We start from the raw sequence: 13,030 nt of genomic DNA on the forward strand, positions 1-13,030 counted from the left end.
CCCCCAAAAGAGGAGGGGGTATTAATTGGTCAGAAAATGGTTTTTTCGTGCATCATGGGAACTTTCTGAATATATACGATAGTTTTCAGGCCTTCGGTCATATCTGGAGACCGGAAATTGATTTCCAGAGACCGGAACATGATGTCAAAAAGAGAAAGGGGCAGCTATCGAAGAGGGTCTTAATTTATAAAAAAAAATCAGGTCTTTTAGTAACCTATGGGAACTTTTTGAAAAGGTACGATAACTTTCATGCCCTCGGTCGGTCATGGCCAGAAGTTGATGTCTAGCGACCGAAATATGATGTCCGATGTTTCTGGCGACTTTTGGTTGCTGGAAAGATGTATACAACTGCAGAAAACGTTCACAAACCTCCAAACATTGGTATTTCCGGAACCAGAATGATCTTTAGAAAGCAGAAATAAAAGTGCAACGACATTTTTAATATTCAATATGGCGACTTCCGGTTTCAGAGTTTTATGAAAAACGTATATATGCTCTGCAATATGTATATTTTCGATATCAATATGACGTCCAGAATCCGAATATTCATCTCCGGCGCAAATTTTTAAATCGTGCATGGCGGATTACATTTTCTGGAAAGGTTACTAGAATACAGAAGTAGGCTTGGACGTAATATTGAAACGTTGTTTAGAAATCGTTTTCGCGATTTCTGCTTTCTGTCAAGCTGTGTAAAACTAAGTTAATTGGTTAACTAATATCAATATTTCTAGAAAGAGAACTATGTTCAGAAAATGACAACGGGCATCCAACGCTATTTTCAAATTCAAGAAGAAAAATATTCAAATACTCCCCGATATTAGGTTCATACGTTAGGTTCGAACTCTTGGTATAGTGAGGGTTGTTTTTCTGCATTGTAAGTTATTCAAAACTTGAGAAAAATGAGGACTATGTATCTCCTGATTATTTCATGAAGACTGATTTTCAACTATAAGGATGATATTGATATTGTTAACACAAAAAAAGTAAAACGAGAAGACATAGCAAGCAATAATTTTAACTATCAGAGGTGAGCTTAGACTATTGATTATGTAATTTCAGTGTAATTTGAGTTTATTGTAAGTTAATCGATACGAAGATGCTGATGAGGCAATCCATTTTCCAACGGAATTTTTGAACTCACTCGACCCAACATCGATTGTGAATCAACTAAAAAGCAAGTTTATAACTAAAATAGAAATATTATTTGAAACGATGTGTTGGAAAAAATATATGGAAATATAGAAAATTGAGCATGAGCATGAGCATGATTGACCGCCCGCGGTTGCTACTCCGTTATTGCCAGATCAGCTGTAATTACACAGAGAACCAATGGATGATGCTTGGGATTAACATTCATCCTCAATGTGTAAAAACTGGTGACCTTAATCTTTATATTAGGCAATACCAGCGCCGGCCGCATCCGAATGCAGGTCAAAGAAGGAGTGTGTATGGGAATATGTTGACGTGATACTCGCTTTATTGGAAGCCGAGAACACCTCTGCACTTCCACGAGAAATCACTGGGATGTTGGAGAAAAGGGTAAGGCTTGCAGCAGGTTTCGTTTTGGTAAACGATGCGCTGAGTTATAATACCGGGTCCATAATAACAAATATCGCGCGTACGAGTTCATTATATCTTCTACGGAAATCATAACGCGTTCCGAACTCATTCCGGTTGATGATGTAACATCGCAAAAATAAAGCGCACGCGAGGATACCGGACCTATAACCTAATCAAGACAGACTCAAATATTCGAAAATATGCTTATGAAGTCATTATGCAACTACCGAAACGTATCTCTCATTGATTTATCTCAGCTGACTACACAATGTTACGAAGCAACCAGATATGCATTAACCAAAAACAAGGAAAAAGTAAATATATAGACCCTCAACACATACTGCAAGCGGTCAGCAAGAGAGCTTCAAAAACGGCCTATTTGCTTGGCCATCGCCGTTAAAATCGAACGAAAAAAAAAGAAAAAGAAAAAAAAGATGTGTGCGTTGGCAGACGAGTCGCGTATAATCCTGATATTAATTGCAAATAATTGCGATATTTGGTGGCGATTAATTACAATGTTTTGTCGCGATTAATTATTTACGATATTTATCGAACGAACGGAACCTACTCAGAATCACTGCGTGCTGGAATAGAACCTACGGGTGGACAGTCTGCGAATAAATAATTTGGTACACCTCGGAAGTCACAACACACCGAAAATCTATATTTGAGCAAAGCTCACCTGGGCCGAAAACACGTTTACCCCGGAAAGTTATGCGCGACCGCTCTATTCCCTCTTACCGACGCATACGCGCGGAGACACGGTATTTCGCGTTGATTACCACTTACTTCTTGAATAATAAAGCGAAGATACCTACTGAGTATGAAAAACTGGCAAAGTTTCATGCATTCATAGCTAGAAAATTTTTAAAAATGCAAATATGCATATCTAACAAGACCGAGTACTAATTAGATTTAACAAAATGCCAAAACAATCGCAATCAAAATTTATTTGCCATGCTGACCGACAAGATTTCTACTTAATTAAATTTAAAATTGTCTATGTGTTTCAGTATTTACTCAAAAGCTAAAAAAATCATAAAACAAGGGCATAAAACTGCTCAAAATGTTCGTAACAGCGTCTCCGTTCATCTGAGGAAATAATATCAACAATGAAGACTGACGCGCAACTGTTTCGACACAGTTTCGGCCCAATCGGTAGATTAAAAATATTCAAAACCGGCTTCCACGAAGCCGCGGTCACAAGCAGGGATGCCACAAACACAGACCAATCTGTGCAACACAAAATTCCCACAAAAGTATATGTACATACAGAACTGCAAACGCGCCCTTCCAAATACAGGCCGATGTTAGGCCGACGCCACACTGCAAAGGACGCGGCGCGAAATGCGTCTTTCTCACGCAAGTACCTACTGTAAACGATTGAGTGAGAAATTCCAAAACCGGCATCTAAAAAACCGCGATAACAATCAGAGATACCACATATGTAAATTCAAATTTATTTGTGAATTATAAATTTCTCATCCATACAGTTTACAGTTTACAGATTTGTAAAGCCATATAGATTCCTACGATTTTCTACGAAATTTACAAATTTTTATACAGACTTTTATACTGGAAATCTGTAAAACATTTTCGATGTTCAGTATACAGAAATGTAGGAAAAACAAAACACAAAAGGAATTGGGAAAAGCAGAAAAAAAACATTGGTTCCCTTTTGCATGCAAATCAAACAAAAAAAACACACAGGCAAAACGTCACCAACACTAATACTTATCCTTTAATTCTCGCTTCCTCTCTGAACCATCATGCTGGTGCGAGAACGTGCCGCACGCAAGAGCAACCTAGCACTTACTCACACACACTTATGGCAAGGCAAGGGCTAGCGGGAAACGTGCTCCGCCACCGAAAAAGAAATGCAGCTCTCACAAATTAGCCACAAAATTGAACGAATCTTTCACGGATTTCAACATTGACGTCACTCTCACCGATAATACGAAACCGCCACATTTCGTATTACCTTTTACTCCACCTTTTGCACTTAAAATATAACGATTACGCGACGGGAAGGCTAAATAAAATACGTCGACATTATTGCACTATCCCCAACCGTACACGACAACCCTTACAACTGCAGTTCTGTTCTTAATTACAGTAGATCATTTCAATTGTAATCAAAATGACCTTTAAATGTTGTGCTTGAGGTGCCAATACACTAAGAACAATTGAAAATTGAGCAGCATTTCACATTTCACTACGCGCGCGATTGATCCATTAGAAAAAAGCAAAAATTCAAAAACGTAAACAAAGTTACCACTCAATATATGGAAATATAGAAAATTATAGAAAAAGCAGAATTTTTTACACGAGCAAGGCCGGGTACATTCAGCTAGTATCGAATAAAAAATAAACGAACGAAACAAAATAAAGAAACAATTCAAGTGCAGCTGCGTTAATGTGTGCAGCTGTAATTTTTTTTGTATAGCCTTTGACAGCATTTCTATTTGCTTTTGATGTTTGCAGAGTACAGTCAGGTTTTTGTATGCGGGGGATACGTAAGATTGAGAAACCGAGAAACCGAGACGCTCTAAGAACAGTATTTATAATTGTCCTCTTTTACGATTATTATTTACGAATTCGTGAAAGACTACCTTCAAAAACAAAATTAACAGGACGCAAATGAACAGGTGCGCTTTATAACGCAACCTGTTCTGATAGAATCTGAGTAAATATGTTGAAAACGTATACCATTGCTTTAACACGTGTATTTATGTACAGTCCCTCTACAATTATGGGTCAGTCAACGTGTTGTCTGAATGTTCAAAAATGCATATAAAACCGCAAATATCATCAACTACGAATGTTTTACTATCTATATCTGTGTTCTGATGAGTACTTTCAATAAGTTTCACTGCAGTTGATGCGTGTAAATCGGTTGGGAAGAAAAATATGACTTACATAGCAAAAGACACAATTATGGGTCACTTTTGGCATTCAACATCATTTAGTCTATAATATCGTCAAAATACATAACGCCAGTTATTTTATTGTTGTGAAAGCTTGATAATAAGTTATTTTATAAAGTCTTGATGCATTATCACGTAAAAGTAATAAAAATAGTCAAAATATAGACTGGCCCACAATTGTGCAGCGCAAAATGTAACATTACTACAATTATGGGTCACTTCGCTTATGGCACCGAGCAGAGTTATAATTTTAGGGACATTTTGAACTTCAAATCTTTTTAACCCTCTAGTGCCCAAGTTAATTTCTAAACGGGCTTCGGTAAAACCACTATGAATCATTATAAACACTTTTTAAGTACATATTGAAGCTTTTCAAAACTTCGACTGAAGCCTGCCAAATGGCGGTATTGGGCACTTGAGGGTCAATTGTTTCAATGAGGTTACAAGTGAGTTACAAAAAATACCACTGCTAATGAAAATTGTTCAGTTTCGTGAGAATAGACGTATTTGCGTAAAAGTGACCCATAATTGTAGCTGACCGATGACTGTGGAGGTACTGTAAATGTATTAAGATCTAACACCAACGTCACTTCTGCAAAGCGCAAAACCATTTCAACGTTTTTCACGAAAAGTGAAGTTGGCACACCTGAATACTAGGGTGGGGCAAAGTGATCGATTTTCCAGAACCAAGTTTTATTTGGTTCTTTTTGGAGCCCCAAACAACCCTGAACTTATTGGAAGTCGGTTGTTTTTGTCTCCGCTTGGCGCATTGCATTTCGAATTTGTATGAAAATTTATATGGGTAAACCTACTTTTTTGCATGTACCTCTCTAGAGAGCTCAATAATACTCCAATAATGCACTCTATTATGTTAAAGTATAGTATTTTAGATGCCTAACAACTTTGCAAAAGACAATGAAGAGCTAGGAGATCCCTCAGAAGAGCTATAGCTGTTCAAAGTTGAGTATGTCGATTTAAATGCAAAAAATCTTGTTTTCTGCCAAAATTACCAATGTACCGGCGTCAGTAGGATTTCCATCAGAAGTAAGCTGTCGTAACGAGTCTGTACACTCAGCTGGATCAAGCAAACAAATTCAGGTCAATATTCTAGGTGTAGGTACAATCTACAACGTTTGTCAGAGGTTACTTCTGATGGAAATCTGAATCAATCTGAACAAATTCATGAACAAACTTAGGTGCCGGTGTTACCCCCAAGGGGTGCCGGTTTCACCCGCACTAATTGCTAAACGTCGTTTTTATCTTAGTTTTGAAACTTCACTATTCCTTGTAAAATAACAGTTTGAAAGTACTGAAAACCTCCATATCTTGTAGAAAACAATCTGGGCAATGATTCTGTGAAAGAAATATAACAATATTCGCCATCAAGTGCTACTCAAGAATCATTTTCCTTAGGGAGCCGGGCTTACCCCAAGTACCCCTACCACTTCCTTTACGATCTGTGAGTCGCTGTAGTCATAAATTACTCGTTTTGTCGCTAACCTAAAATAGGCGACCAACCAATATCACAATCCTATTGATAACGGTCTATCACTTCCAAACCGCATCCGCTGACCAGGAAAATCAACTTGTCTGATTTATTTCACCATTTTTCAATGCAATTGTGTTCCGCCTGATCGTTCATTTCACGAAACTTCTCGACACATCAACATCAGCTTATGGCAGCATACAGCTCGCGCCCTCGACGTATTTTTTTTGGTTTTGTTTTGGCTTAATTTACTACATAGGTGACGATCGAGAAACCACTGGAAAATACCCCGATCGATGACTACATCGGTACCGGTAACCTCTACGGACGTCACAGCAGGCATTGCACACCAAAACCACCTCGTCGTTTCTGTTCACTGATCATGTGGCGGAGGCATGTTTTCCAAAACCAATTATTGCCTTCTGAACGGCCCCGTTATCGTCATACGAGAGATTTGACGCAGTGGTCCATTCCGTAAAAAGCCACCGGGCCAGAGCATTAATTATGTTTACTGTTATTCGTGTTACTGATATATTGTCCAAACACCTCGAGCTGCAGCTGATGGGAAATTACCGTCAACTGTGGGTAGTTCGCATTTGTAAATTGCTACGCAGGATGATCAAGGGATTTAAGAATGTCCAAACCCCTCTTTCTAACCCTTATCAATAGTAGTCACTAAGTAGTTAAGAAGTTCCACCAACGCAAAAGCGTCCTTGCAATGTTCCAATAAGCTAATTTGCATTTCCACTCACTAGTACAAAACCTCCCAAAATCACAATACCCTCGCTCCGTTGACACGGTAAAGTATGCGATCTTTCTCGATCGCGCTCGCGCCGACTGGTAACGTGCCGAACAGCACCCGTATTTCTACGCGCCAAAGAAGGCAACCAGAGGAGGCATGCGCGCGCTGGCAGCTGGGTGTACCTGAGGAAATCCTCGTACGGCGCAACTTAACATAATAAATATAAGATCGCTTAGCCGAACCAAGTCAGTATTCAAGCAGAAGTGACACCAGCAACTTTCTTTTAATACCTTGCAGGAGCAAGTGCTTCAGGTGAATTGAACCAAAGGTGAAATTAAGACAAAATGTATATTACGAAGAACATAAGTGCGCTCGTTTTCGGAATGGCAGTGTGCTTCCTAGTAGCCGCCTGTATTAGTGAAGCGAAACCAATCGACACCTGGGATCAGCTTTCGAGCGTGGGTGGAAAAATGTTCTACAAAATGTTGGAGTATTTAGGTGACTACGACGAGTTCGACGACGACGGAGCCACGATTCAAAAACGAGAAGGCTCCACCACACTCCTGCTGCCCAGCAATCGGGTCGAATATGGAGCCAAGAACGAAAAGTGTAAACTACCGTTACGGAAGGGAGTATGTCGCGCGCTGCTACCCAGATGGAGGTGAGTAAATAGATGCAACCGCAGCAGCAGCGCTGCGCTGTTGGTTTTTCAAAGCAACATCCAATAGTGAAAGTGGTGATAAATAATTCCGCGATGCTGGGTGGAAAGTATTCATATGTTGTGCCACGGCTAATGAGTTAATTCAGTGTTACGATGCGGTGCTAAATAAGTTTGATGCAATTTTTACGCCAGCGCGAATTGCGTAATTATAAATTCATTCACCAAAGACTTGTACGGGCGCACAAGCGACGACACAAGGAGATGTCCAACAAAGAGGCATTTTGTGCAGTGAAATTACATTTTTTAGTTTCTATTGTGTATAAGTAGGGCCAATTTTCCCCCAAAAAAGTAGTTTAATTCATAAACAGTATTTTTCTGTATTGTTTTTACCAAAAAAATACTTAGTTGAGTAGGTATTCATTCCGAAAGCGTTAATAGTATTGTACCTTTTTGAGTGAGAAGAGAATAACGTTTATTTCGAGGAAACACTGAACCGATAATAATCAATTCAACAGCGGTGAAATTCCAATTTTAGAGCTAATTTATTATCAACCACAAACTCCTTCACGAGGGATGTTTTTTGCTTGGTAACGTTGATCTTCGCTGGTTTTTTCAATAGGTGATTTATTTATTGTATATTTTGCATGATACTTTCAAGAGAAGATAATTGAGAACAATTTTCTGTGAAAACCTTAACTCTAAAAATTCGAAAGTTGCTTTTGCTTATTATCTGTTCTAATTTTGAAATATTTTTTTTCTCAACGACTTAGTGCTTTCTGATGTCCTGATGATTTTTTATTAAATTTGGACTGGTCGCGTCTCGTAATACCTTTTTATAAATAATAAAAAATAAAATAATTCTTTGACGTCGACGCCTGCATATAAATTTAAAATCGCTTGAGGAAAACTCCATTAGATCTGGTTGAGATTCTGAAATGAGCACTTATCTTAACCAACACATCAAACCCACTACATTCCCTAATGACACCATATGACTTATTTTTCTCTCTTCCTCTCTCTTCTCCACAGATACGATCCAGAGTCTAAAACCTGCCACGAGTTTACCTTCGGTGGCTGCGACGGAAACGCCAATAATTTCCTGACGTACGAAAAGTGTATGGACACGTGCAAGGGAGTGTGATCTGCGGCCAACCCGCGGGTCGTTCGACGTAAAACCAACCCGCAGACTGGGGTCCAAGCTTCAGCCGGGAAAAACTTTGTGGTACAAATTCGAAACCTTCGAAACCAAACACGGGCGCAAGATCTAAGCTAATCTTACCAATTTAGCCCGAGCCCCACCAAGTGATACTATTTAGGCTTTAAACTGAAAGCTAACAGGCGATTGGTGATTTCGACTTCTAGTATTATTCAGTGTATTGTACAAGTGATTCGATTGTAAGATATTTATTTAAAAAAAAATATATCACTCAATAAAATTCAAAAACAAACATTCGTTTTTCTTCCCCGCTGCATAATCGTGATTGAGAAATCCAATTTTTACAATTGAAGGTTGAAAAACACAAATGTTATGCAATGGACCGCATTGCCCGACAAAAGATTTTATTAGGTATTCATACTTAATTTCGAATAAAATTTTTTACCATAATCTGTGCGAGATGAAATTTTGTTCTTTCTATTCTTCTAAAAATTCATTTTGTTATTCAAACATATCAGCTATTATTGATATGTACCTATATATTAAATCATTCTTATTAAAAATCCGAAAATTAAGCACAGCAGTATTCAGTGTTATTGGTAAACTATATATTTATTTCAAACATTTCGATAATAATTACAATCAGTTCATTTTAGTTAAAACTAACGTTAATACTAAACTATTACACAGTGCAAATGAACCTTACTGTTGCTTAGAAAGCAAAAAAAAAATGTTTTGTAAATAAAGGTAGGAATCTTTCTAAAGGAGGGTTTACATTTATGTACAGAAATGCTTTACAGTTTGAGCTCGTTTTTTTTTCGTTTCTCGTTGAAAACAATAATCTAAAAACATATTTAAACAAATAGCCAAGGAATGCTGCAAACTGTATCCGAAAGAAAAATATGTATGCTTCGTATCTGCAAATTTGTCACGTCTCTAGTTTCCTTGCAGATACAAATCAGGCTTCGTATCTTGCTTGAATTTGCCACTATTGATAGGCCTATAGCTATAGGGCTGGATCCAGGATGTGTCGCGCAAGATCTGTTAGTACACGGATCTGCACTCGTATTACACTATAGCTAAGAATTGCAGAAACGCGATTAATGAGTTCTGATGGAAGAAGCACCCGCGACAGCCCGTTAACAGCTGATCTCTGTAGTTACACTTTTGATTGATTCGGAACTAAAGTGAACACAGCCCGTTTTACATACTAGAGTCCAGACGTAAGGAATGAAAAACTCTTCCGGTGCGTCCTCTTCGACGTACTTAAACTTAAGGTCCGGAAATTTCTGCAATCGAAATGATAACGATATTGCAAGTTACGGTCCAAAATTATGATTAACTCACCCTTAACCGGTCACTGGACCACTGACTAGCTCCTTTCGATATCACTTCGAGCACTTCGTTAACACCAAGTTCACCCCGTTGGTCCTGGACCCGAACTAGTCTGGATGAAAAAAATCCCACAACCTATTAAAAGAAATGATTATCAGATAAGGTCATTTGATAAGAAAAAACCCCGCCACTAGCGTACCATATCAATGTTCTGGATGATATCCTGAAACGCTGAATGACTTCTGAAGGCCTCAAAAACATTTCGCTTATACAGAAGCGTGTACACCAGGTTCGGACAGTAGACCAGCTGGTGAGATAGACAAGAGTTGAGAATTTCCAGAACCATCCGAAGTACTTCCTCAAGCACCGAGAGATCCTGTAACTGAAAAGGTGAAATCATTGAACTCGAATCCGGCCGCCATCGTCCGTTGTTAGGTTTTACCATATCATCCGAGGTAGGCGCTGTGATGCTGACAGCCAACTCTCCGGCTTGTCCATTCACCGACTGTTTCAACTGCTGATCGAGACGGACATGTTTTTTGGCCAATGTTTCGAAAAGACTAACAAGCCGCTGGGCCACGTACGGATGAAGCGAGCGGAACTGCCCCGACATATTCGCTAGTGCAGCCAGACAATTGGTATGCAGATACTTGTCGCGCATTTTTAACATGTTGTATTGTATCGTCCGAATAACCACCAAAATGAGCAGACCACCGAGCGATATTTCACTAATCGACCGCTCCGTGTACCAAGTAATATTTTTAAGTATCTGAAATTGAATGCTTAGAAGATGCAAAACATAACTACGTTTCTGACTACTTACGATCTGGTGTACGGTTTTATTAAAATTATCATCCTCACTCAAAATCAACAACACAATTAACGACATATAGATGTGGTGAGAAGTACTATCGGGAGCATGGTATAGAGTTTGTAATATTGGAATCACCTGCAAAAGATACATCAAAATAATCTTGCCTCTGAGTTAAAATAGAGGAAGTCTTACCAACTGCTGCAAATTCTGCTGAGCCATCACATACTTGTAGAACCTTTGGTTTCGATGCAACAACAAATACAGTAGCAATGTAGCCTGATCTATGGTCACGATTCGACACAACGTATTGTAGAGGGAAGAAAAGTCAATTTTAAAAGTCGCCTCCGCATCTTTTGGAGAATCTAGAAAAATGTTCAATAGCAACAATATAAAAACTACAATTTTTTATTTGTTTTCACAATATCACCCTGCGAATCCGAACACCCAAACAGGCTAATCCGGTAGGGGTTTTCCTTTGTGGTGCAGTGATTAGTCAAAATTAAAATCAAAAGCAAACTCTGATTAGCCAAAGGATAGTGCTCCTTAAAGGCTGTCGGCAAATCGTGAGCGGCTAAAATATCTGGCTGCTTCCGAGCGAACGTTAAAATGGACCACAAAGATTCGGCTATTCCAAACACGAACGAGCCACCGCTGCCAAAACCAAACATCGTCGAGGGAGCTTGCATCATGCGGCTCAGAAAGTGCAGCAGGGCACTCATCAGTGTGTTTGCGTGTTGACATTTGTAGATAGTCCTGAAAAACAATATTGAAAAGGTAAGCAAACTCAAACAAGACAGCAAATGCATGGCGATAGATGTAATACACAAACAAAAACTTTTCGTACGAATGTCGAATATAGCTATAAACGCAACCAAGAAAGTACAAGTTTAAGCTGTTACCTGAATATAGTTGACTTGTCTGTTCCATGTTGGGAGAACTGACTAACCGATAGAAGTACTATCAAACAATTTACAGCTTCCAGATGCAGGTGATATGTGAATTCTCTGAAATGTTAGTAAACGTCAACACTCTGATACATCGGAGATATGCCTGTTCATTCGTACTTCACCGGAATCACAACGATGATGTTAACCAGCGCCTCCAGAAATGTTTCAAACTTGCTGCCATCGACTAGCTTAGCTACAGCCGCTTTTGTTTCTAGAATGACTCGGGAATCCACAGTCACAGCCAGTGACTCGCCACTCGCACCTTTGGGATGTTTAGAGTCATTCTGATGTAGCTGCAGTAAACTTTCTTTCATTGGAGTCGCCTCGAAATGCTGCATCAACTGATATTCCGAGCCAGTTTCGATCATGTACTTAATCAAACAACGAATAATAAACAATGCATTGAATGCCTGCCAGATATGAACCGTGCTGAAATCATAAAATTTAGTATCGACAAAAAAACTGGAAATTTTACTTTTACCTCTCGGCGTCTGACAAAGCTAGTAGCTCAGCCACTTTGATGAGATACAGGCTTATCAAAGATCCAAAATTTCCGGTGGAAAGATTATGACAAATAAAACTCTGGCAGAGCGATTCCAATCTAGAATCCAAACTTAACTGTTCCTGACTGCAACGATGTAAACAGACAAAAAAAAAACATTTGAAAAACTTACTCAAATCACTGATAACACCCCAAATAACACGTTCTGATAAGAAAGAGACAAACCTATTTGTTGGCAAATTGATGTGATACTGTAGAAAATTATTCCAAAACTCATCGTTGTACACCGGGATGTGCTCCTTGCCAACAAACCGCTGCAGATACTCGTTCTCAGCTAGATCAACGTGCCGACTTACGTTCATACCCATTGTGAACAGGTTGTGGTCGATAGGAAACAATCGATAGCAGGGCTCAGGGCCACACTTGAAGCTTAAGGAAGGAAGATTTCCGGATAATCTGCGTATAATTTGTGATTCGATCGAATGATGAGTAAATATGTGTTCAGTACACACAGAAACGGTATTACTTCAATGATGACAGTGCCACAGCTGCACAAATATTGCTGACGTTTTAACTGTCACAATTTGAGAGGATGATCGATGATGATCAGAGATGCCAGATATACAGACAAATCTGTATTATACAGACTTTCTGTGTTGCGATACAGACACGCATAAGCCTACAGATTTTATACAGACATTTAGTATAATACAGATATTACACAGATATCTGATATTCTACATAATGGTTTTACCAGTAAACACAAAAAAAAACGAACACAAAAACCAAAAGTCACTGTAGCCGTTGCTGGAAAAAGTGAACTAGGAACTGAACACTTCGCTGAACATATTGATCTTGCGTTTTTGAGAGTGAAATCATGACAACGGGAATCGAGTCAGG

General features: G+C 38.9%; 2 protein-coding genes across 10 annotated transcripts in view; one reads left to right on the forward strand and one right to left on the reverse strand.

The window, feature by feature from the left end:
- Positions 1-8,826, forward strand: part of LOC129726636 (kunitz-type serine protease inhibitor bitisilin-1-like) — a 40,952-nt gene extending 32,126 nt beyond the window's left edge. For 5 of the 8 annotated variants that reach the window (XR_008728371.1, XR_008728372.1, XR_008728373.1 and 2 more), the window contains one exon: positions 6,729-6,960. Coding sequence is in view for 3 of the 8 variants with exons in the window: in XM_055683582.1 (XP_055539557.1) it covers positions 7,060-7,376; positions 8,406-8,517 (429 nt within the window). In the remaining 5 variants the exon portion in view is untranslated. Of the gene's footprint in view, positions 1-4,432; positions 6,961-7,012; positions 7,377-8,405 lie in introns of those variants that run through there. The other 3 variants (XM_055683582.1, XM_055683579.1, XM_055683580.1) reach the window with 3 other exon arrangements.
- Positions 8,827-9,118: 292 nt separating this feature from the next.
- Positions 9,119-12,693, reverse strand: LOC129726637 (dymeclin). 2 transcript variants are annotated; one of them, XM_055683584.1, is made up of 11 exons: positions 12,356-12,693; positions 12,110-12,256; positions 11,746-12,057; positions 11,581-11,685; positions 11,109-11,434; positions 10,874-11,043; positions 10,691-10,816; positions 10,310-10,636; positions 10,067-10,243; positions 9,880-10,002; positions 9,119-9,821 (listed from the first exon to the last, which is right to left on the reverse strand). In XM_055683584.1, the coding sequence occupies exons 1-11, from the start codon at positions 12,496-12,498 to the stop codon at positions 9,672-9,674; spliced, it is 2,106 nt and encodes a 701-aa protein (XP_055539559.1). In that variant the 5' UTR covers positions 12,499-12,693; the 3' UTR covers positions 9,119-9,671. The 2 variants fall into 2 exon arrangements, with proteins under 2 accessions (XP_055539559.1, XP_055539558.1); XM_055683583.1 differs by having other exon boundaries at positions 10,067-10,249.
- Positions 12,694-13,030: the final 337 nt, after the last annotated feature.

This window comes from Wyeomyia smithii, chromosome 3 (assembly GCF_029784165.1).
Source record: "Wyeomyia smithii strain HCP4-BCI-WySm-NY-G18 chromosome 3, ASM2978416v1, whole genome shotgun sequence".
NCBI classification, from domain to species: Eukaryota; Metazoa; Arthropoda; class Insecta; order Diptera; family Culicidae; genus Wyeomyia; species Wyeomyia smithii.